Source organism: Amblyraja radiata, chromosome 12 (assembly GCF_010909765.2).
Source record: "Amblyraja radiata isolate CabotCenter1 chromosome 12, sAmbRad1.1.pri, whole genome shotgun sequence".
NCBI lineage: Eukaryota > Metazoa > Chordata > Chondrichthyes > Rajiformes > Rajidae > Amblyraja > Amblyraja radiata.
The window spans coordinates 9,691,460-9,715,891 of NC_045967.1; the positions used below are offsets into that span (position 1 = coordinate 9,691,460).

Consider the following 24,432-nt stretch of genomic DNA (forward strand, 5'->3'; position numbering starts at 1 on the left):
GCCACTTGCAGATTAAACTTTATTAAAAGGTAATATTTTTATGCTCTAGATAATTCCGTACATTGGACTCTGACCCCACATGCTGACAAGTCACGGTCCACACACATAATTAACATAGGTTTTGTGTTATTTCCCGATAAGTGGTATTTCAACTCGGATGTAGCCTCAAATATTAGTTTAGAAACGCCACATGATAGCACACAATTTAATATAAGATAAAACTGTTGTGAAATTATAATACGCTGAATATTGGTGTTTAAATGTTCAATCCTTTATAGCGGAAACTCCCACTCTGCACTCCAACACTGGCGGGTAACTCCAACACTGGCGGGTAACTCCAACACTGGCGGGTAACTCCAACACTGGCGGGTAACTCTCCAACACTGGCGGGTAACTCTCATAAACTGGCGGGTAACTCCAACACTGGCGGGTAACTCCAACACTGGCGGGTAACTCCAACACTGGCGGGTAACTCTCATAAACTGGCGGGTAACTCCAACACTGGCGGGTAACTCCAACACTGGCGGGTAACTCTCTAACACAGGCGGGTAACTCTCATGCACTGGCGGGTAACTCATGCACTGGCGGGTAACTCCAACACTGGCGGGTAACTCTCTAACACAGGCGGGTAACTCTCTCACACTGGCGGGTAACTCTCTCACACTGGCGGGTAACTCTCTCACACTGGCGGGTAACTCTCTCACACTGGCGGGTAACTCTCATGCACTGGCGGGTAACTCTCATGCACTGGCAGGTAACTCTCTCACACTGGCGGGTAACTCTCATACACTGGCGGGTATCTCCAACACTGGCGGGTAACTCCAACACTGGCGGGTATCTCCAACACTGGCGGGTAACTCTCTAACACTGGCGGATAACTCTCTCACACTGGTATGTAACTCTCTAACACTGGTGAGTAACTCTCTAACACTGGAGGGTATCTCTCTAACACTGGCGGCCTGTCAAAGGAGATGAATATTTCCTGATGTAGCCATTTGTATTTGCGTCTGAAAACACCACAAACGTCAGTAAAGCATGCACTTCCACAAAAATCATCCCAGCATTTAATGTTGTCATAAACTCGTCTATAATGTTACACGATTAAATATTGCAGATATTTTAAAGAACATTCCATGTCATTCTTTCACACCTTTCTCGCCCTATCTGTGGATAATACATTGCAGAAACCACAACGTGTATCTAACGTGGTGTCAGCTTTTCCTATTAGTTGCTATTTCATTGCCATTGAAGCATGTGGTTAATTACATAGTTAGCTGCTGTTTAAGTAACTGGCTTTGAGCAGCGAGTGAGTGCTCGGTGTTTGTGTTCGGGTGTTGTTCGCCTACATGTTTTTACCGCAGTCACTACAGTACACGTCCCTGTTGTGGGTGACAAAGCGCTTGTTGGCCAGCGAGCCGTAGCACTTCCTGCACTTGAAGCAGTCTTTGTGCCACTGCCGTTCCTCATAGGTCACGACCTCAGCTCCCCCAAACCCTGCAGGAAGAGCATTCAATCATGAGCTAACCTGGCAGCTTTGGGAGGGGGAGAGAGCGGGAGGGCAGGGACCGTGGGGGGTGGATGGGGCGAAGACCGTGAGGGCAGGTCAAGGGCCGGTGGGGGTGGAGGGGGAGAGGGTGGGGGGGTGGGGGGGTGGGGGGGGGGGGAAGGGTGTGCGGTGGGGTGCAGGTGGGGTGGGGGAGGGTGGGGTGGGGTGCAGGTGGAGGGGGAGAGCGCGGGGGTGGGGGGGGGAAGGGGGTGAGGTGGGGGAGGGGGGGGGGGGGGGGGGGGGGGGCAGGGGTGCAGTGCTGCCGTTCACGGAGCGCCGCTCCGGCACCTCTCCACAAAAAGCCAAAATAACTATTGGGTGTGTGGTCGGGGTAACCAGGTTAAACGAGGGGGAAGGGGAAGACCCATCACTACTCGGGTTCCGTGTAGGAGGGGAGGGGGAGAAGCACTAGGACCCAGCAGAGATAGACCACGTGCTGTCTGCATGGTGGAGGTTGTGGGCCTGGTGCTGAGCCGGGAACTCTGGTGAGGTGACGGCTCTGGCCCGCTGGTGGACGGTGGAGAGGCGAGGGTCAGCGGAGTCGCTGGTGGAGACCCGTGGGGAGCTGGAGTATAGAAACGGGCAGCAGCATCGGTGGCTTTCTGAAGACTGAAGGTCGGCGACAGTGGTGGTGAATGGGTGTGTGTGTGTGTGTGTGTGTGGGGGGGGGGGGGGGGAGTGTGTATGTGTGTGTGTGTGGGTGTGTGGGGGGGGGGGTGGGGGTGTGTATGTGGTGTGTGTGTGGGTGTGTGTGTGTATGTGTGGGTGTGTGTGTGTGTGGGGGGGGTGGAGTGTGTATGTGTGTGTGTGTGTGGGTGTGTGTGGTGTGTGTGTGTGTGTGTGTGTGTGTGTGTGTGTGTGGGGGGAAGTGTGTGTGTGTGTGTGTGTGTGTGTGTGTGGGTGTGTGTGGTGTGTGTGTGTGTGGGGGGGGAGGGAGTGTGTGTGTATGGGGGGGAGTGTGTGTGTGTGTGTGTGTGGGGGGGGGGAGGAGTGTGTGAGTGCGAGTGTGTGTCTGTCTGTGTGGGAGGAGTGTGCGTGTGCGTGAGTGTGCGTGTGTGTGTGTGCGCATGTGTGTGTGTGTGTGTGAATGTGTGTGTGTGTGTGCATGTGTGTGTGTGTGTGTGAATGTGTGTGTGTGTGTGTGTGAGAATGTGTGTGTGCGTGTGTGTGTGTGCGTGTGGTGTGTGTGTGTGTGTGTGCGTGTGTGTGTGTGTGTGTGTGTGTGCGTGCGTGCGTGCGTGCGTGCGTGCGTGCGTGCGTGCGTGCGTGCGTGCGTGTGTGTGTGTGCGTGTGTGTGTGTGTGCGAAGGCCCAGAGCTGCGGGAGAGTCAGGGTGAGTTGGTGCCGGGTCGCCACCTCTGTAAAAGTACACGATTACCATATTTTTCTTTAATTGCTTGATAATTATATTTCATGATAATTAATGTGCAACCGTGCAATATTTTGTCACATTATTGAATTACGTATTATATGTTTCAATGTACTAGTTATACACTGGGATGTAGTGATAGGCTATAATCTTGTTTGACCCTCTTGGGAGTCTAGCTTCCCCCTCCAAGTAAAACCTGAAATGACGCCCCTGTTTGACAGCTCCGGCGGCTAAAATCTTAGCACTGCAACACTGGGGTGGGGTGGGGTGGGGGAGAGCGCGGAGGTGGGGTGGGGTTGGGTGGGGGTGCTGTGGCGGGGAGTGCCAGGGCCGGAACTGATACGTACCGGTAACGGGCATGCGGCAGGCTCCGCATTTCTTGGCAATGAAGGTGCCGTAGCACTCGACGCAGTAGAGCGCGTTCTCGTGGCCCGAGAACTGCTGCCCACCCAGCGGCTTCCGGCACGTCTTGCAGATGAAGCACTCGGCGTGCCAGGGCTCCTCCTTGTAACTCACCCCTCCACTGGTGATGGGCTGCCGGGGCAACGAGCAGGCACGGTTAACACACCCACACCCACGCCCCCGTCCCCACACACACACACTCCCACACCCACACCCACACCCCCGTCCCCACACACGCACACACACACACACACACACACCCACACCCACACCTCCGTCCACACACACACACACACTCCCACACCCACGCCCCCGTCCCCACATACGCACACACACACACACACACACACCCACACCCACGCCCCCCTTCCCCACACACACCCCCCACACACACTCCCACACACACCCCCACACACACTCCCACACACACCCCCACACACACCCCCACACACACCCCCACACACACCCAATCACACACACTCCCACACAATCACACAAATACGCACACTCTCACACACGCATGCACCCCCATACATACACAAACATGCACCCCCACACATACACACACACCCACACCCACACACACTCTCATCACACTGACCACCAACCCACACCCCTGGCCACTGACTCACACCACGCTGGCCATGCTCTCATCTCACTGCTACCATCGGAGAGACAGTGCAGGAGCCTGAGAACCGGGACCACCAGCATCAAGAACCGGGGACCCAAGGAGGTGCAGGTGCTGGTTTACAAAAAGAAAAGGCACAAAGTTCTGGAGTAACTCAGCGGGTCAGGTAGCATCTATGGTGAACATTGGTAGGTGGCGTTTCGAGGAGGGAATCTACTTCAGATTCCAGAAGAGCTTCATCCCAACAACCTTGGTTGGCTGAACTCTGCACAATATAAACCTTGGCAACTGCCAGCTACACTGGATCACTCCACAGAGTTTGGTTTTAACAGCAGTATTGTTTTTATTGATATATTGTGTTCTTTGTTTCAAATATATTGAGGCCTGATCAGATATATCCGAGGACATTGCGGGAAACTAGAGAGGAAATTGCGGGAGCCATGGTTGAAATTTAAGAGTCGTCCTTTAATACAGGATAGGCGCCAGAGGATTGGAGGGTGGCAAATGTTGTGCCTCTTTTCAAGAAGGGCTGCAGGGAAAATGCTGGGAACTATAGGCCGGTGAGCTTAACATCTGTAGTTGGTAAGTCACTGGAGAGAATTCTGATGGATAGGATATACAGGCATTTGAATGGGCAAGGGCTGATTAGGGACAGTCAGCATGGTTTTGTACGTGGGAGGTCATGTCTCACAAATCTGAATGATTTTTTTGAAGATGTGAGCAAAAAGGTTGATGAGGGCAGAGCTGTAGATGTTGTGTACATGGACTTGTGTAAGGTGTTCGACAAGGTGCCGCATGGTAGGCTGCTCTGGAATGTTAGATCTCATGGGATCCAAGGAGAGATAGCTGAATGGATAGCAAATTGGCTCCATGGAAGGAAGCAGAGGGTGATGGTGGGAGGTTGCTTCTCAGAATGGAGGCCTGTGACTAGTGGTGTGTCACAGGATTTGGTGCTGGGCCCGTTACTGTTTGTCACCTACATCAATGATTTGGATGAGAACGTACAGGGCAAGATTAGCAAGTTTGCTGATGATACAAAAGTGAGTGGTTTTGCAGATGGTGAAGATGGTTGTGAATCGATCTGGATTGATTGGCCAGGTGGGCGGAGGAATGGTTTTAATACAGAAAAGTGTGAGGTGTTGCATTTTGGGACGTCGAACAAGGGCAGGGCCTACACAGTAAATGGTAAGCCTCTGGGTAGTGTTGTAGAGCAGAGGGATCTAGGAGTACATGTGCATGGTTCCTTGAAGGTCGTGTCGCAGGTAGATAAGGTGGTCAATAAAGATTTTGGCACTTTGGCCTTTATCAGTCTGAGTATTGAATATAGAAGTTGGGAGGTCATGTTGCAGTTGTATAAGATGTTGGTGAGACCGCATTTAGAGTATTGTGTTCAGTTCTGGGCACCATGTTATAGGAAAGATATTGTCAAGCTTGAAAGGGTTCAGTAAAGATTTATCAGGATGTTGCCAGCACTAGAGGGTGTGAGCTGCAGGGAGAGGTTGAGTAGGCTGGGTCTCTATTCCGTGGAGCGTAGGAGGATGAGGTGAGATCTTATAGAGGTATACAAAGTCATGAGAGGAATAGATCGGGTAGATGCACAGAGTCTTTTACCCAGAGTAGGGGAATCGAGGACCAGAGGACATGGATTCAAGGTGAAGGGGAAATGATTTAATAGGAATCCAAGCCGTAACTTTTCACACAGTGTGGTGGGTGAATGGAACAAGCTGCCAGAGGAGGTAGTTGAGGCTGGATCTATCCCATCGTTTAAGAAACAGTTGGACAGGTACATGGATAGGACAGGTTTAAAGGAATAGGGACCAAGCGCAGGCAAGTGGGAGTAGTGTAGCTGGGACATTGTTGGCCGGTGTGGGCGAGTTGGGCCGAAGGGCCTGTTTCCACACTGTATCACTCTATGACTCTATGTGTGTTATTGTGTTTACCGACCAAATAAGCTGCAGCAAGAAGGGTAGCAGGTTGGCTGTGTGGCAGAAGGCAAAGAGTGGCAATAAAGGGGGCTTTTTCAGGTTGGCTGCCAGTGACTGGCGGATTTCCGCAGGGGTCGGTGCCCATGCTGCTCCTCTTCAAGTTGTATATTCATGACTTGGACGAGGGGATTAAAGGCTTTGTCGCCAAGTTTGCAGATGATTGGAAAATAGGGGAGGGGCAGGTAGTGTAGATAAAGCAGGGACTGCAGAAGGACTTGGACAGGTTGGGAGAGTGGGCAGGGAAGTGGCAGATGGAATAGAACATAACAAAGTGTGGAGTCGTGCATTTTGTTAGTAGGAATAAAGGCGTTGACTATTTTCTAAATGGAGAGAGAATTCAGAAATCAGAGATGCAAAGGGACTTGGGAGCGCTGGTGCAGGTTTCCCAAAACGTTAATTTGCAAATCGAATCGATAGTAAGGAAGGTAAATGCAATGCTAGCATTTATTTTGAGAGGACTAGAATACAAAAAAAAACAAAGATTAACTGCTGAGGCTTTATCCAGTATTGGAGTATTGTGAACCATGTTGGGCCCCATATCTGAGGAAGGATGTGCTGGCTCTGGAGAGGGTCCAGAGGAGGTTTACAAGAATGATCACAGGAATGAGTGGGTTAACATATGATGAGCGTTTGACAGCACGGGGCCTGTAATCACTGGAGTTTTGAAGGATGAGGAGGGACCTAATTGAAACGTTCAGAATAGTGAAAGGCTTGGAAAGAGTGAATGTGGAGAGGATAGATACATAGAAACATAGAAAATAGGTGCAGGTGGAGGCCATTTGGCCCTTCGAGCCTGCACCGCCATTTAGGTCTCGTTGCACCCAGATCTCGTTGCACTTCCCTTTTTCCTAATCTGACACCATTGAGATAATAATCTGCCTCCTTGTTCTTGCCGCCAAATTGGATAACCTCACATTTATCTAAATTATACTGCATCTGCCATGCATCTGCCCACTCAGTGAACCTGTCCAAGTCACCCTGCAACCACCTAGCATCCTCTTCGCAGTTCACACTGCCACCCAGCTTTGTGTCATCTGCAAATTTGCTGGGGTTACTTTTAATCCCTTCATCTAAATCATTAATATATATTGTAAATAGTTGTGGCCTTTGCGGCACTCCACTCGCCACTGCCTGCCATTCTGACAGGGAACCGCTTATTCCTACTCTTTGTTTCCTGTCTGCCAACCAATTCTCTATCCATGTCAATACCCTACCCTCAATACCATGTGCTCTAACTTTGCCCACTAATCTCCTGTGTGGGACGTTATCAAAGGCTTTCTGAAAGTCCAGATGCACTACATCCACTGGCTCTCCTTCATCCATTTTACTTGTCATATCCAGAAGATTAGTCAAGCAGGATATCCCCTTCATAAATCCATGCTGACTTGGATCAATCCTTTTGCTGCTATCCAAATGTGCCATTATTACTTCTTTAATAATTCACTTCAGCATCTTCCCACCACTGATGTCAGGCTAATTGGTCTATAATTCCCTGTTTTTCCTCGCTACCCTCCAATCCACAGGAACTGATCCTGAATCTATGGAAGATTGGAAAATTATCACCAATTTATAGAGCCACCTCCTTTAGTACCCTGGGATGCAGACCATCAGGCCCTGGGGATTTATCATCCTTCAATGTGATGTTTCCACTAGTGGGAGAGTCTATGAACAGAGGCCATAGAATAAAAGGACGTTCCTTTAGGAAGGAGATGAGGAGGAATTTATTTAGTCAGACGGTGGTGAATCTGTGAAATTATTTGCCACGGAAAGCTGTGGAGGCCAAGTCCATGGATGTTTTTAAGGCAGAGATATTTAGATTCTTGACTAGTACGGATGTCAGGGGTTTTGGGGAGAAGGCAGGAGAATGAGATTGAGAGGGAAAGATAGATCAGCCATAATTGAATGGTGGAGTAGACTTAATGGGCCGAGTGGCTTAATTCTGATCCTATCACTTAAGAATTTGTGAAACTCATTGTTCCGTTGCCGGTACATTTGGTAATTAAATATTCTATGTCCACATCACAGCCGCCGGTGTGTCCTGCCAGCAAGAGATCCCCAATCATCCCCTCCCGCAACCCCCTAAGCCCACCCCTCTCCATCCAACAACCCCCACCTCTTCCTCCCCAAACCCCCTCCTCCCCCAGCCTCCCCAATCTGCCCCGTCCCTCCCCAACCCCCTTCCTCCTCCCACCGTCAACCCCTCCCTGTCCTTCACCCAACCCTCTCCTCCCTCCGCTAGCCCCTCCTCCCCAACCGGCCCACCTCCCCCCCTCCCCCTCCCTACCTGAACCGGCCTACCTCCCCCCCTCATCTCTCTCCTCCTCCCTCCCCCAACCCGCCCGCCTCCCCTCCCCCCACAACCCCCTCTCTCCGCAACCCCCCCCCTCCATATCCCTCCCCCAACCCCTTCTTCCCTCCAACCTCCAGCCTTCCCATTCCACCCTCCCCCACCATGCTGACTCCCTCACCAAAGCCTACCCGCCCCCGGCCCCTGCATAGACCCTGCCCGCTGCCCCCGCCCCGGCCCCTGCATAGACTCTGCCCGCTGCCCCCGCCCCGGCCCCTGCATAGACCCTGCCCCGGCCCCTGCATAGACCCTGCCCCGGCCCCTGCATAGACCCTGCCCCCGCCCCGACCCCTGCATAAACCCTGCCCGCTGCCCCGGCCCCTGCATAGACCTTGCCCGCTGCCCCGGCCCCTGCATAGACCCTGCCCGCTGCCCCCGCCCCGGCCCCTGCATAGACCCTGCCCGCTGCCCCCAATCTCCGCCCTGGCCTCACCTTCTTGCAGTGGGTGCAATGCTGCGAGAACTTCTTCTGGTTGCAGGACACGCAGTAGATGTCGTCTCCGCGAGGGACGAAGCTCTCCGAGCCGATCTCCTTCAGGCAGCGGTGGCAGGTGAAGCAGCGCTCATGCCAGTGAGAGCCACTGTACTCAAAGCTCTTAGTCCCTGTGGGCAGACAGGCACAACGCTCAATGCGACTGGAGTCACACAGCATGGACACTGATCCTTCAGCCCAACCCGTCCACACTATGCCCACCTCCCCTCCTTTGGCCATATCCCTGTAAACCTTTCCTAACAATGCACATCCCCAAATGTATTTTAAATGTCAAAGTACCTGCCTCAACCGCCTCATCTGGCAGCTCGTTCCATATGCCCACCACCCTCTGAGTGAAAAAGTAGCCCTTCAGTTTCCCATTGATTCGTAGGGTGATATAGTGTAGAAACATGCCCTTCGGCCCAACCTGCCCACACCGGCCAACATGTCCCAGCTACACTAGTCCTACCTGCCCGCATTTAGCCCATATCCCTCCAAACCTGTCCTATCCATGTACATGTCTGTTTCTTAAATATTGGGATAGTCCCTGCCTCAACTATGTCCTCTGGCAGCTTGTTCCATACACCCACCACCCTTTGTGTGAAAATGTTACCCCTCAGATTCTTATTAAATATTTTCCCCTTCACCTTAAACCTATGTCCTCTGGTCCTTGATTCACCTACTCTGGGCAAAAGACTGTGCATTTACCCGATCTATGCCTCTCATGATCTTATATACTTCTATAAGATTACGCTCACCCTCCTGTGCTCCAAGGAATAGAGACCCAGCCTAATCAACCTCTCCCTATAGCTCACACTCTATATCCTGGCAAATCCTCGTAAATCTTCTTTGTACCTTTTCCAGCTTGACATCTTTCCGGTGCCAGAACTGAACAGAATACTCTAAATGCGGCCTCACCAACGTCTTATACAACTGCAACATGATCTCCTAACTCCTATACTCAATACTCTGGCTGATGATGACCAACATGCAAAAAGCCTATTTGACCACCCAATCTACCTGCGACCCCAGCTTCAAGGAACCATGCACCTGCACTCCTGGATCCATCTGCTCTACAACACTACCCAGAGGCTTACCATTCACTGTGTTGGTCCTGCCTATGGTAGACTGCCCAAAATGCAATACCTCACATTTCTCAACCGTTCCTCAGCTCAATTGGCCAATCGATCAAGATCATATGGTCGTAAGTAATAGGAGTAGAATTAGGCCAATCGGCCCATTATGGCTGACCCATCTCTCCCTCCTAACCCCATTCTCCTGCCTTCTCCCCATAACCTCTGACACCATCCTGCTGCAATCTTTCACAACCCTCTTCACTATCTGCAAAACCACCCACTTTTGTATCATCTGCAAACTTGCGAATCTTGCCATGTGCGTTCTTATCCAAATCATTGATGTCGGTGATAAACAGTAACCGGCCCTGCACCGAACCCTGAGGAGCACCTAACCCATTAAATATTTCCCCTTTCACTTTAATCTTTGTCCTCTGGTTCTTGATTCCCCTACTCTGGGTGAAAGACTCTGTGTACTCACCCGATCTATTCTCCTAATTATTTTATACACCTCAATAAAATCTTCCCTCCTGCGTTCCAATGGATCCAACATGTCCCCATAGTTCAGGCCCTCATGTCCTGGGAACACCCTTGTCTCTATGCTCCTTCCAGCTTGCCAACATCATTCCTATAGCGGTGGGACCCCAATACCCTGACAGAAGGCCAGTCTGCCAGAGGGCTTTTTGGCAAGCCTGTCTACACTTCGCATCGAGCAGGCTCCCGGGGAGTATCCATCATCAACCCCCCCCCCCTCACTGCACCAGTCGTCCAATGGACCCTAGAGAGAACGTGCAAACTCCACTCACACAGCCCGAGGGCCGGGTCATTGCCGGATCTGTGGAGCAGTGAGGTGGCCGTTCCACCCGCCGCTGTGCCTCCGACTCAGGAGGAAGAAACACGATTCTGCTTGTGGGCAGTGAGCGGGCAGGGGCAGACTCGAGAGCCCGATTGGCCATGCTCCGTGCTGCAGTCAATGTCCTACCACACTTGCAGGGGCAGCCAGCGTACGCAGTGGACCAGCCGCGGGCTGGTGCGGATGAAGTTCCCGGAGCGTGGGAAGGTCACAAAGTGGTGACCAGTTGCACAACTCAGTATCCCGGAAGCACCGGGTCAGGGCTGTTCTCATTGCTAGCCAGTTTAACAGCTCACTATTGGGTTAACTGAGTAGAGTATTTGCTACCTGATGGGACTAACAGCACTTGATTAATGAGCAGTGATGGAAATGGGGGGGGGGGGGGTACAGCGTTCCCCTAGTTTTCAATTTCCAGCTCAGGTTTAATGAGTACTGCAGAAAGGTTCGAGCCGTTTCTCACTTTATTCAACTCAGACGAGAACGATTTGTTAACGGCCACTGTTAGCACTTGTTAACAGCCAGTAATTAATACAATGTGTCATCAATACCATATAACCATATAACAATTACAGCACGGAAACAGGCCATCTCGGCCCTTCTAGTCCGTGCCGAACACTTATTCTCACCTAGTTCCATCGACCTGCACTCAGACCATAACCCTCCATTCCTTTCCGGTCCATATACCTATCCAATTTATTTTTGAATGGAATTTGAATGGAATTTATTTGCCACACAACCACGGTCGGTCGAATTTTAAATGATAAAATCGAACCTGCCTCCACCACTTCCACTGGAAGCTCATTCCACACAGCCACCACTCTCTGAGTAAAGACGTTCCCCCTCATGTTACCCCTAAACTTCTGTCCCTTAATTCTCAAATCATGTCCTCTTGTTTGAATCTTCCCTACTCTCAATGGAAAAAGCTTATCCACGTCAACTCTGTCTATCCCTCTCATCATTTTAAAGACCTCTATCAAGTCCCCCCTTAACCTTCTGGGCTTGAAAGAATAAAGACCTAACTTGTTCAACCTTTCTCTGTAACTTAGGTGCTGAAACCCAGGCAACATTCTAGTAAATCTCCTCTGTACTCTCTCTATTTTGTTTACATCCTTCCTATAATTAGATGACCAAAATTGTACACCATACTCCAGAATTGGCCTCACTAATGTCTTGTACAATTTTAACATTACATCCCAACTTCTATACTCAATGCTCTGATTTATAAAGGCCAGCACACCAAAAGCTTTCTTTACCACCCTATCTACATGAGATTCCACCTTCAGGGAACTATGCACAGTTATTTATAGATCCCTCTATTCAACTGCATTCCTCAATTCGCTACCATTTACCATGTACGTCCTATTTTGATTTGTCTTGCCAAGATGTAGCACCTCACACTTATCAGCTATAAACTCCATCTGCCATCTTTCAGCCCACTCTTCCAAATGGCCTAAATCTCTCTGTAGACTTTGAAGATCTCCTTCATTATCCACAACACCACCTATCTTAGTATCATCTGCATACTTACTAATCCAATTTACCACACCATCATCCAGATCATTGATGTACATGACAAACAACAGTGGACCCAACACAGATCCCTGAGGCACCCCACTAGTCACTGGCCTCCAACCTGACAAACAGTTATCCACCTCTCTGGCATCTCCCATTCAGCCACTGTTGAATCCATCTTGCTACTCCACCATTAATACCCAACAATTGAACCTTCTTAACCAACCTTCAATGTGGAACCTTGTCAAAGGCCATACTGAAGTCCATATAGACAACATCCACCGCTTTACCCTCATCAATTTCCCTAGTAACCTTTTCAAAAATTCAAGAAGATTAGTCAAACATGACCTTCCAGGCACAAATCCATGTTCCTAATCAGACCCTGTTTATCCAGATGCTTATATATATTATCTCTAAGTATCCTTTCCATTAATTTGCCCACCATTGACGTCAAACTAACAGGTCTATAATTGCTAGGTTTACTCTTAGAACCCTTTTAATACGTCGATCCACATTACTCAATAAATGTATGTGTTTTAACACCGCGTTCCTTTGAATAAAATTCAAGGGAGAATTTCTTAAACTCACTGTCAGGGCTACTGGACCACAAGCACGGCTCAGGTAAAGTCACGTTATTTTATTATTCCACATTATTTTATTTGCCTCCCTGCCTCCGTGCCCCTCTCTGCCTCCCTGCCTCCCTGCCTCCCTGCCTCTCTGTCTCCGTGCCTCTCTCTCTCTGTCTCCGTGCCTCTCTCTATCTGTCTCCGTGCCTCTCTCTATCTGTCTCCGTGCCTCTCTCTCTCTGTCTCTGTGCCTCTCTCTCTCTGCCTCTGTGCCTCTCTCCCCTCTCGAAAACTCAATGATGAATTTTGGGAGGTATTTTGGAGAAAGGAGATGCATAAAATGTGCACATTTAAAAAAATCAGGGTTCAGATATACAAACCTTCAAAAGCAAATGATATGCTACATTTTCAAATGGGAAATAATGCTTAAGAAGCTAATAGAAAACTTGTATAAATCATTGATTTTGCCATAGTTAGAATATTGTGTTCAATTTTTCTGGAACGATATGTCCAGCTAACAAAAATAATGAATAATTAGTTTGAGTTAGTCAATTAGTTACTGGTGCAGTAACGTTTGGCTAGCAGTCACCGTTGAATGATATTCGATAAACTAGTTAAGAGGGAGAAGGATGAGTCAAAAAACTAAGGCTCTAAGTAAACTTTGGGAAAGTGAGGCAGAAGAGTAGACTATGCAGAGCATTGACAAACAATGTGAAATGTTCCAGGATCTTCTTGGTAATAGACCTGTACATTTTGAATTGAATTGAAATTATTTGTCATTCATAAATGACTGAAAAGAAATGAATGTTATCCCAAACAACTATGTTCAGGTAGTCAGTAACATGGATAAGGGAGAGCCAGTGGATGTAGTGTACCTGGACTTTCAGAAAGCCTTTGATAAGGTCGCACAGGAGATTAGTGGGCAAAATCAGAGCACATGGTACTGGGGGTAGGGTATTGACATGGATAGAAAATTGGTTGGCAGACAGGAAACAAAGAGTAGGAATTAACGGTTCCCTTTCAGAATGGCAGGTAGTGACTAGTGGGGTGCCTCGAGGCTCGTTGCTGGGACCGCAGCTATATTCACAATATACATTAATGATTTAGATGAAGGAATTAAAAGCAACATTAGCAAATTTGCAGATGACACAAAGCTGGATGGCCATGTGAACTGTGAAGAGTATGCTATGAGGATCCAGGGTGACTTGGATATGTTGGGTAAGTGGGAAGATGCATGGCAGATGCAGTATAATGTGGATAAATATGAGGTTATCCACTTTGGTGGCAAGAACAAGAAGCAGATTATCATCTGAATGGCAGGTAGACACAAAATGCTGGAGTAACTCAGTTGGTCAGGCAGCATCTCTGGAGCAAAGGAATGGGTGACGTTTTGGGTCGAGACCCTTCTTCTGTATGGTGTCAGATTAGGAAAAGGGGAAGTACAACGAGACCTGGGTGTACTTGTACATCAGTTACTGAAAGTAAGCATGCAAGAAACAGCAGGCAGTGAAGAAAACTAATGGTATGTTGGCCTTCATAATGATAGGATTTGAGTATAGGAGTAAAGAGGTCCTTCTGCAGTTGTACAGGGCCCTGGTGAGACCACACCTGGAGTATTGTGTGGTCTCCTAATTTGAGGAAGGACATTCTTGCTATAGAGGGAGTGCAACATAGGTTCACAAGGTTAATTCCCGGGCTGGCAAAAATGTCATATGATGAAAGAATGGAACTTGTATCCACCGGAATTTTGAAGGATGAGAGGATATCTTATAGAAACATAAAATTATTAAGGGATTGGACATGCTAGATGCAGGAAACATGTTCCCGATGTTGGAGCAGTCCAGAACCGAGGGCCACAGTTTAAGAATACGGGGTAAGCCATTTAGAACTGAGATGAGGAAAAACCTTTTCACCTAGAGTGTTGTGAATTTGTGGAATTATCTGCCTCAGAAGGCAGTGGAGGCTGACTCATTGGATGCATTAAAAGAGAGTTAGATAGAGCTCTTAGGGCTAGTGGAATCAAGGGATATGGGGAGAAGGCAGGAATGGGGTACTGATTGTGGATGTTCAGCCATGATCACATTGAATGGCTCAAAGGGCAGAATGGCCTACTCCTGCACCTATTTTCTATGTATCTATGTAAAATGCTGGAATAACTCAACGGAACAGGCAGCATCTATGGAGAGAAGGAATGGGTGACGTTTCGGGTCGAGACCCTTTTTCATACTGATGTCGGGGATGAGTGGGACAGAGATAGAATGCAGTCAGAGACTGTAAGTGGTGGGAGAACTGGGAAGATGGGGTGGATGGAGAGAGAGGGAAAGCAAGTGCTATTTGAAGCTACAGAAGTCAATGTTTATACTGCTGGGGTGTAAGCTACCCAAGCGAAATATGATGTGTTGTTCCTCCAATTTGCACTGGGCCTCACTCTGACAATGGAGGAGGCCCAGGACAGAAAGGTCAGATTGGGAATGGGAGGGGATTGGCGTGAATTCAATATCAATCAATCAATATCAGTTTTATTCGTCACTTACACATAAAGTGCAGGTGAAATGAATTTGCCAGCAGCGGTACAATGAAAAAGAACACACAATAACACAATAAAAAATGATAACACAAACATCCACCACAGCATTCATCACTGTGGTGGAAGGCACAAAAATTGGCCAGCTTTCACAGCTTTATCCTGCACTACTTAATCCAAGGGCGAGCGGACAGACGGACGAAAGCAACGATCATAGAGTGGAATAGATGACATTTCGGGTCGAGACCCTTCTTCAGACTGAGTCAGGGGAAAGGGGAAACGAGATATAGACGGTACTAATGACAAATGAATGGAAGATATGCCTATATCTCCTGTTTCCCTTTCGCTTAACGGTCAGTCTGAAGAAGGGTCTCAACCCAAAATGTCACTTATTCCACTCTATGATCATTGCTTTCGTCTGTCTGAGAGAGAGAGATGCAAGAAAGCAGCTATGACATAAAACACACAATAAGCTATATTATAAATACACAATAAACAAGTTATGCATTCTTGTACTCTTACATGGGTATGGCTGCACATAAAAAATCCCCCCCCCCCCCTTTCTTTCCCAACCTCAGCCTCATGGACCTTAGAGTACCCCTAGTTCCCAAAACCCATTTTCATCACTGTTATGAGGTTAAAGTGGGTTCCGGGTTGCTGGTGCTTGCGGACTGACCTGGCTTGATGGCCCGCTTGCAGCCATGGCAGGTGGACGCATCGGTGCGTGGCATACACTTGGAGCAGATGATCCTCTCGTTCTTGATGCTGAAGGAGTCGTTGGCCAGCGAGCGGCTGCAGTGATAGCAGCGGAAACATCCCTCATGCCAGTACTTGCCCTCGTGGTGCAGCTCCTGTACAGACGGGCAGAACATCCGATAGTGAGGGGGGGGAACCAATCCGTCTGTCCAACCTCTGCCTGTTGCTAATGCCCTCTAATTCAGGCATCATTCTTGTAAACCTCTCCTGCACCCTTATAAAGCCTCCACATCCTTCCTGGAATGGGACGACCAGAACTGCACACAATACTCCAAATGTGGCCTAACCAAAGTTTTATAATGTTGAGTTGTGACTTTCCGACTTCCTTTGTAGTAATCAAAGCCGCGACCGCTAAAGGCAACCATACTGTATGCCCTCTTTACCACCATCTGTACTTGTGCTGACACTTTCGAGGAGCAATGGACTTGGAGTTCAAGATTCATTTGTACATAAATGCTATCAAGGGCACATCCATTAACAGTAAACTTTCCTCTTTCATGCAACACGTCATTCTTGCTCCATCAAGCCCCAATGTTATTTGCCACGAACTTGGGCAGTGACTGAGCAACCCCAAGGGGACGATTTACGCTTGTAATCAAATCACCTCATGTCCTCGGTGATGCAGTTCTGGCTTTCCCCAGCAGGTGGTGACAAAGGTGCACAGAGGCAGAAAGGGGATTGAGAAATGAACAAAGTTTAACAGATTTCACGCCTAGTTTCTGACACTTAGACCTGACTGGAACAATAATACCCGGGCATTACATCATTTAATTTCAAGTTATCAGATTCTTCCCAGTCTCTATGTACACAAACCTATCTTGAGTGAAGATATATAGGCTGTGGGCCGAGGTTCGTTCAAGTTCGTGACCCAACTCATGGAACGACCTGAATTTTTAACATATTGTGTAAAAATATTATATAAATCATACCTGAAACTCGTCAAGACCAAAACCTGCACATTTTTTAAAGATATGAGAAAAACTTCCAATTTTCCGAGTAGTAATTGTCCAATTAATGCACGTTTGACATTGAGGTCGGATGCCAATTGACCAATCCCGCGCTTTGTTTTATGGTCGCTAGGCAGCGAGGATCATGGCTGCCTCCTAATTACATCAAAACAATAGCAAGGTTTCCAAGGAATAAAGGTAATGCTAACCTTGCTGATCATTTTGTTTTTCAATTGATTTATCTTTATAAAGTTATGATGTGAGCTGTTAAATAAAAATGATAAATAACAAATGTAGAGCTAGGATTAGGATTAGGGACAGTCGGTCGGTCTGTCAGTCGGGCTTGTCGGTAGGCCGATGGATGCTATGGAGGATCGGTTGGGCTGCCGGGCCGCTGGTGGGTGGTGAGAGTGGTCGGACGGCCGGTGGGTTCTGCGAGGGGTCAGTCGGGCTGTCGGACGGCCGGTGTTGCAGCGAGCGAGCGGGCGGTCTGATGGAGCTGGCGCTATGGTGGTGCTGAAGGCGGCTCGGGCGGCGTGCAGGGCAGTGCTGCTCCCCACCATCATCACCACGATGATCCAGAAGAATATGCTGGCCGAGGTGGATGCGCTGCGGGGCCACATGTACAGAGCCCGCAGCCGGTCCCAAAGTGGTTCCAGCTCCAGCCGTGGGCAGCTCTGGAAGGGGGCGAGTTAGGGTTAGGGTTAGGCATTTTCCTGTCAGTGGAAGATGCCTTAGCCTTCCCCCAGCCTGGCACTGCCCCAGTCCCACTATGGCCGTGACCCCCACTCTGCACACTGGCAGTCAGTGGGGTTCAGTGAATGGGGGAACCCACAGGAACTGTCCTCACCCATTAATTAGGCTGGTTCAGGAGCCGGACCTCTGTGGCAGTCTCATTCAAAATACCCACTCACAATTATATTCATTATATTATTTTTATATAATATAATTATACATAATTACATATGATTACAGTCATATCCACAAGTCATATATATATATATATACTTTTCAATCTTACTTTTTCAATCTCATTTTCTAATTAGTTTAATTAATTAACGTGCAACTTTTGGCACTGACGCGTTATGACTTCCTTCTCAATTATATTTTAACTAAATCTGTGCAAAATTTCATGTAGTTCCGAGACATAGGTCACGAAAGTTAAATTCTAGACACATTTTTGATGCTCGGCCCACAGCCTAAAAACAGAATGCTGGAGTAACTCAGCGGGGCAGGCGGCATCTCTGGAGAGAAGGAATGGGTGACTGCTCCAGTCTGATGAAGGTCTGAAGGTCTCCATAGATGCTTCCCGTCCCGATTAGTTACTCCAGGATTTTGTATCTATCTTCGGTGTGTAACCAGCATCTGCAGTTCCTTCCTACCCATCGTGAGTGATCTGACTTCCTCATTGACAGACATGCACAGATTACCAACGATACCTCCCATCAGCAGGGGGCAGCTGTGGGCTGTGTGCCCTGGCCCAAGCTCTACTATACTGTATATCATTCACCCTGTATCCAATACAGCTCCAATGCCATCTTTACACTTGCTGATGGTATCACGATGGTTGGACAAATAGACAGACAAAACATAGACAATAGGAGCAGGAAGTCTTTCGGCCCTTCGAGCCCGCACCACCATTCATTGTGATCATGGCTGATCATCCACAATCAGTAACCCGTGCCTGCCTTCTCCTCATATCCCTTGATTCCGCTAGCCCCTAGAGCTCTATCTAACTCTCTTTTTAATTCATCCAGTGAATTGGCCTCCACTGCCTTCTGTGGCAGAGAATTCTACAAATTCACAACACTGGGTGAAAAAGTTTTTTCTCATCTCAGTTTTAAATGGCCTCCCCTTTATTCTTAGACTGTGGCCCCTGGTGCTGGATTCCCCCAATATTGGGAACATTTTTCCTGCATCTAGCTTGTCCAGTCCTTTTATACTTTTATACGTTTCTATCAGATCCTCTCTCATCCTTCTAAATTCCAGTGAATACAAACCCAGTCTTTCCAATCTTTCCTCATATGACAGTCCCGCCATCCCGGGGTTTAACCTCGTGAACCTATGCTGCACTGCCTCAATAGTATGGATGGCCTTCCTCAAATTAGGAGACCAAAACTGCACACAATACTCCAGGTGTGGTCACACCAGGGCCCTGAACAACTGCAGAAGGACTTCTTTGCTCCTCTACTCAAATGTGGGTGAAGATGAGTCACCGTACAGGAGGGAGATCGATATTCTGGTTCTGTGGTGCCAGAACAACAACCGTGTGATATACAGGAAGTGCTGCTTCAAAAAGACAGCCAATATAATCAAAGACCCACACCACCCTGGCCACACTCTCATCTCGCTACAACCATCAGCACTGAAATAAGCCCTTCAGCCAAACCTGTCCATGCTGACCAAGATGCCCATCTAAGCTATTCCCATTTACCTGCCTTTAGCCCATGTTCCAACAAATTCTTCATATCCATGTGCCTATCCAATGTCATTGAAATGTTGTCATTTGACCTGCCTCAACTACCTCCTCAGGCGGCTTGTTCCATGCACTCTGTGGAAATGTTACCTCTGGTTCCGTTTTAAAAAATCCCCTCGCACCTTAACCTTATGCCCTCTAGTTGTTGATTCCCCAACCTTGGTAAAAGACTCCGTGCATTTACCATATCTATTCTGCTCATTCATGCCTCATGATCACTCTTGGTATCCTATGCCTCAAGAAAGAAAGACCTAGCCTGCCCAACCTATCCTTTTAACTCAGGCCTTCAAGTATTGACATTCCCCTAAATCCTCTTTGAACTCTTTCCAGCCCAATAATTTATTTCCAGTTGCAGTGTAAAACCAAAACTGAGCAGAATACTCGAAGTCCAGTCTCACAAATGTCTTGAACAACCGTAACAGAAAGTTCAACTTTATACCCTGTTTGATGAAGGCCAGAATGCGAAACACATTCTTCACCACCTTATCCACTTGCAACGCCACTTTCGGGGAACTGTTTAGCTGTACTCCTGGATCCCTCCGCTCTTCAGCTATTCACTGTGAAGGTCCTGCCATGGTTTGACTTCTCAAATTACAACACTTCTCACTTTCTGAATTAAACTTCATTTGCCATTCTCCAACCCACCTGTCCAGCTCACCAAATAAAACTGTTGTAATTATTGATATCCTTCTTCACTCTCTATGATACCACCTATTTTGGTCACATCTTCAGCCTTACTAACCATGCCTTGTACATTCTCATCCAAATTGTTACTGACAAAAATAGTCCTGATTGCTAACGAAAAGATCATCCACACATTTATCTCCTCCCGCCTCGATTATTGCAACTCCCTTTACACTGGCATCAGCCAATCTTCCCTGTCCCGCCTGCAACTGGTCCAAAACGCCGCAGCGAGACTCCTGACGGGCACCCAAAAAAGGGACCACATCACCCCGATCCTGGCCTCTCTCCACTGGCTCCCTGTGCGGTTCCAAGTACATTTTAAGATCCTCCTCTATGTCTACAAAGCCCTCAATGGGCTTGCCCCCACCTACATTAAAGGTCTGCTCACCCACCACACCACCTCCAGGTCGCTCAGATTGGCCGCTGCTGAATATCCCGCGGTCTAGGCATAAGCTCAGGGGCGAGCGCGCCTTTGCGGTTGCAGCTCCTAGACTGTGGAACAGCATCCCTCTTCCCATCAGAACTGCCCCCTCCATCGACTCCTTTAAGTCGAGACTAAAAACTCATCTGTACTCCCAAGCCTTTCTTGACGTCCTCTGGACGAGGGCTACATGTATGTAGTTTGTTTGTTATACTATTCTTATAATAAATGTAAAGCACTTTGGCCAACGAGAGTTGTTTTTTAAATGTGCTATATAAATAAATGTGACTTGACTTGACTTGCTATGACAGACCACAGGTCGCAGGCATCAAACCTCCGGGTCAAATCAACAGTGCGTTTGAGGTGAGCGTTGCACTCCACCACTGGAGTGGAGCAGCAGTCCTGACTCAATTGAAGGGCGAAACAGGTTCGAAGGGCCGACTCCTGTCTCTATGTATCTATTGTAAGCATCAACTGAGTGAACCGAATCAGGGGTCAGGCAGAGCCGGAGCTCGGGCAGGGAGACTGCGGGGGTGGGGGGGGGGGGCACTGGGAGAGGAGGGTGCAGGGGATGGGAGAATGGGCAGATGATGGGAGGGGGGGCTTGGTGGGCGAGTGGTGGAGGGGCTCTGAGAGTTGGGGGTGGGGTGGTGGAGGGGAGAGGATGGGGGGAGGGGCGGTGCTCTGGGGGTTGGGGATGCTGTGGTGGACTGGAGTGGAGGGTGGGGGTGGGGAGAGGATGGGGGGAGGGGCGGTGCTCTGGGGGTTGGGGATGCTGTGGTGGAGTGGAGTGGAGGGTGGGGGTGGGGGTGAAGATTGTATATTCCAGAGCGGACCACGCTCACCTTGGAATCGCAGCCAATCGGCTTCTTGCAATCGGCGCAGGAGTTGGCGACAATTTTCTCGTAGCAGCGGGTGCAGCACGGGCGCCCGTCCCTCTCCACGAAGCGCTGTCCGTGCAGCGGCTGCTGACAGTGCTGGCAGCTCAGCTGCTCGCCGCCGGTCCGCTCCGGGAACCGGTAGTACGGCTCTGTGGGCAGAAGCATTGTCAGCGGCTCTCGGAGCACCCTGAACCTGGAGCACCCTGCACCCGGAGCACCCTGAACCCTGAACCTGGAGCACCCTGCACCCGGAGCACCCTGAACCCGGCACCCGGAGCACCCTGAACCTGGAGCACCCTGCACCTGGAGCACCCTGAACCCTGCACCCGGAGAACCCTGCACCCGGAGCACTCTGAACCCGGACCACCCTGAACCCAGCTCCCGGAGCATCCTGAATCCGGAGCATCTTGAACCCGAGCACCCTGAACCCTGAACCCGGAGCACCCTGCACCCAGAACCCTGAACCCGGAGCATCCTGCACCCGGAGCACTCTGAACCCTGAGCAGCCTGAACCCTGAACCCAGAGCACCCTGCACCCTGAACCCGGAGCACCCTGCACCCGGAGCACCCTGCACCCGGAGCACTCTGAACCCTGAGCAGCCTGAACCCTGAACCCGGAGCATCCTGCACCCGGAGCACCCTGCACCCGGAGCACTCTGAACCCTGAGCAGCCTGAACCCTGAACCCAGAGCACCCTGCACCCGGAGCACCCTGCACCCGGAGCACCCTGCACCCGGAGCACCCGGAGCACCCTGAACCCGGAGCACCCGGAGCACCCTGAACCCGGAGCACCCTGAACCCAGAGCACCCTGCACCCGGAGCACCCAGAGCACCCTGAACCCAGAGCACTCTGAACCCAGAGCACCCTGAACCCGGAGCACCCTGAACCCAGAGCACCCAGAGCACCCTGAACCCAGAGCACTCTGAACCCAGAGCACCCTGAACCTGGAGCGCCTGAACCCCGAGGGCCACAACCCGGAGCGCACACCCGCCCTCCCCTCCCCATCACCCTGCTTCCATCCCAGTCACCCTCCCCCGTCAGCCCCCCACGCCACAGAGGGTGATGAGCGCCTGGAACGCGCTGGTGGTGGTGGAAGCAGATATGATAGTGTCATTTAAGAGGCTTTCCGATATGCACATGGATCTGCAGGGATATGGATCATGGATTATATGCAGGCAGAGGAGATGGGTTTCGATTAGCATCGGTTTAGATTGGCACGGATCTAGTGGTTGTAACTCTGCTCCCAGTACAGCGTTGCTTGCCAAGGTGGAGGGCGAATCGCTGGGGAGAGGATGAGCTTGTGATTCAGAGGCAGGTGATGGGGTGACAGTGACAACTCAGTGGGAGGGCGGAGGGGGCTTAGATTCGTGGCCTCTGAACTTCACATGAACCGCATACCAGCGAGTACACAACATCACTGCAGCGTGAGTCAGTGACCCGCAGCATGGAAACAATGGACCTCTGGCCAAGAAATGTGGAACGCGACCTTCCCCTCACCCTGACCGCTTCACACCGCCTTCACACACACAACACGCGTGCACACATGCACACTCACAAGCGGATTTACACAAATGCACGATCAGACAAAACCAGACACACAGATACAGACAGACAGAGACACACACACACACAGACACAGACATGCCCAGATACGAACGGATAAACATATGCAGGCGTACAGATGTACATACACAGTCGCGGTGGCGCAGCGGTAGAGTTGCTGTCCTTACAGCGCACGCAACGCCGGAGACCCGGGTTCGATCCTGACTACGGGTGCTGTCTGTGCGGAGTTTGGGCGTTCTCCCGCATGGGTTTTCTCTGAGATCTTCACCTCCCCACACTCCAAAGGTTAATTGGCTTGGTGTGTTGACGGGTGATGTTAATGTGCGGTAATGTTCTAAACTAAACTAAACCATAGCAACCCCTCTATAATCACCACAACAACACCCTATAATCACCATAGAACCCCCAGCTATCCAGTGGGAGGAGAGGGAAATATGTGGCTGGGGGCTGCCAGGGCGAGCACCCTTCTGCACGGTGCCCGCGCCTCCACTCAGCCGGGACTGCAGAGCGGCTGGTGACGGCCGGTGACATTTGCTCGGTCTCCGGAACAAGAGCAAAGGTTTTCACTGTACCTCGGTATACGTGACGATAAAACTACACTAACTGCAGGAACTGCAGACCGAAGACAGACACAAACAGCTGGAGTAACTCAGCGGGACAGGCAGCAGCATCTCTGGAGAGAAGGTATGTGCGATGTTTGGGGTCGAGACCCTACTTCAGACTGAAACTTCAGTAACTAACTAACTCAGTTACCGGGCAACCACTCAGCGCTGTTCAATAAATGCACGGAACTCCGGGGCTGCCTGCGGTCAGTGTGTGGAAACAGCTGCCGGTTAGTGAACGCTGCCGATGCGTTAGCGACCACTAACGGGGGTCGCGGCCACTAACGGGGGTCGCGGCCACTAACGGGGGATGGATGCTGGTTAATCCGCGGTGGAGGAAACGTTTGCGGGTCGGTCTGCGGACAAACAGCGGACACTCATGTGAACACGTTCAGAATGATTGCAACACCATCACCATCAGGATAAGTGTTGCTCAGGCAGGGAAGGAGCGCGCACTTACCTGGCGTCTTGTGGAAAGCCATTTGCTCCGACACCTCTCACCACCCTGTCCTCACACCCGCCCGCTACCGCCTATTAATACACCCACTCGGGATCAAATAGCCGCGTCCTCCCTCAAAATCTTTAATCCACCCCAATAGTCAAGTTGACCATTTTAGGTATTTGGACTGAAACAGCTGGCTATTGGTCGACGCCACATTCCTGCGCTGCTGGGGAACCAAGTCACTGAGTAAAAATGAAGCATGACTTCAGTGAGTGTTGTAGCCGCCACACCTAGCCCTGGACACAGCAGCGGCATGTGGGCCCCACAGGCACACCGGCTAGCAGGGCTCGATGGGCCAAAGGCCCGCCGGCTAGGACGGCTCG

At 50.0% G+C, this 24,432-nt stretch overlaps 1 protein-coding gene across 1 annotated transcript; it reads right to left on the reverse strand.

Annotated features, from left to right (window-relative positions):
* LOC116978905 (four and a half LIM domains protein 1-like) lies at positions 1–24,165 on the reverse strand. The gene is made up of 6 exons (XM_033030185.1): positions 24,068–24,165; positions 21,406–21,590; positions 15,953–16,127; positions 8,710–8,879; positions 3,262–3,448; positions 1–1,494 (listed from the first exon to the last, which is right to left on the reverse strand). Exons 1-6 carry the CDS (start codon positions 24,087–24,089, stop codon positions 1,343–1,345), a joined length of 891 nt encoding a protein of 296 aa, XP_032886076.1. The 5' UTR covers positions 24,090–24,165; the 3' UTR covers positions 1–1,342.
* Positions 24,166–24,432: the final 267 nt, after the last annotated feature.

What these genes read in the sequence shown, in the direction of transcription:
- LOC116978905 (XM_033030185.1), bottom strand. Translation starts at nt 24,089, where the DNA reads ATGGCTTTCCACAAGACGCCAG. An exon ending in GGCTTTCCACAAGACGCCAG is followed by an intron (nt 21,591 to 24,067) that starts GTAAGTGCGCGC and finishes TTCTGCCCACAG; the next exon opens with AGCCGTACTACCGGTTCCCG. An exon ending in CGATTGGCTGCGATTCCAAG is followed by an intron (nt 16,128 to 21,405) that starts GTGAGCGTGGTC and finishes CCGTCTGTACAG; the next exon opens with GAGCTGCACCACGAGGGCAA.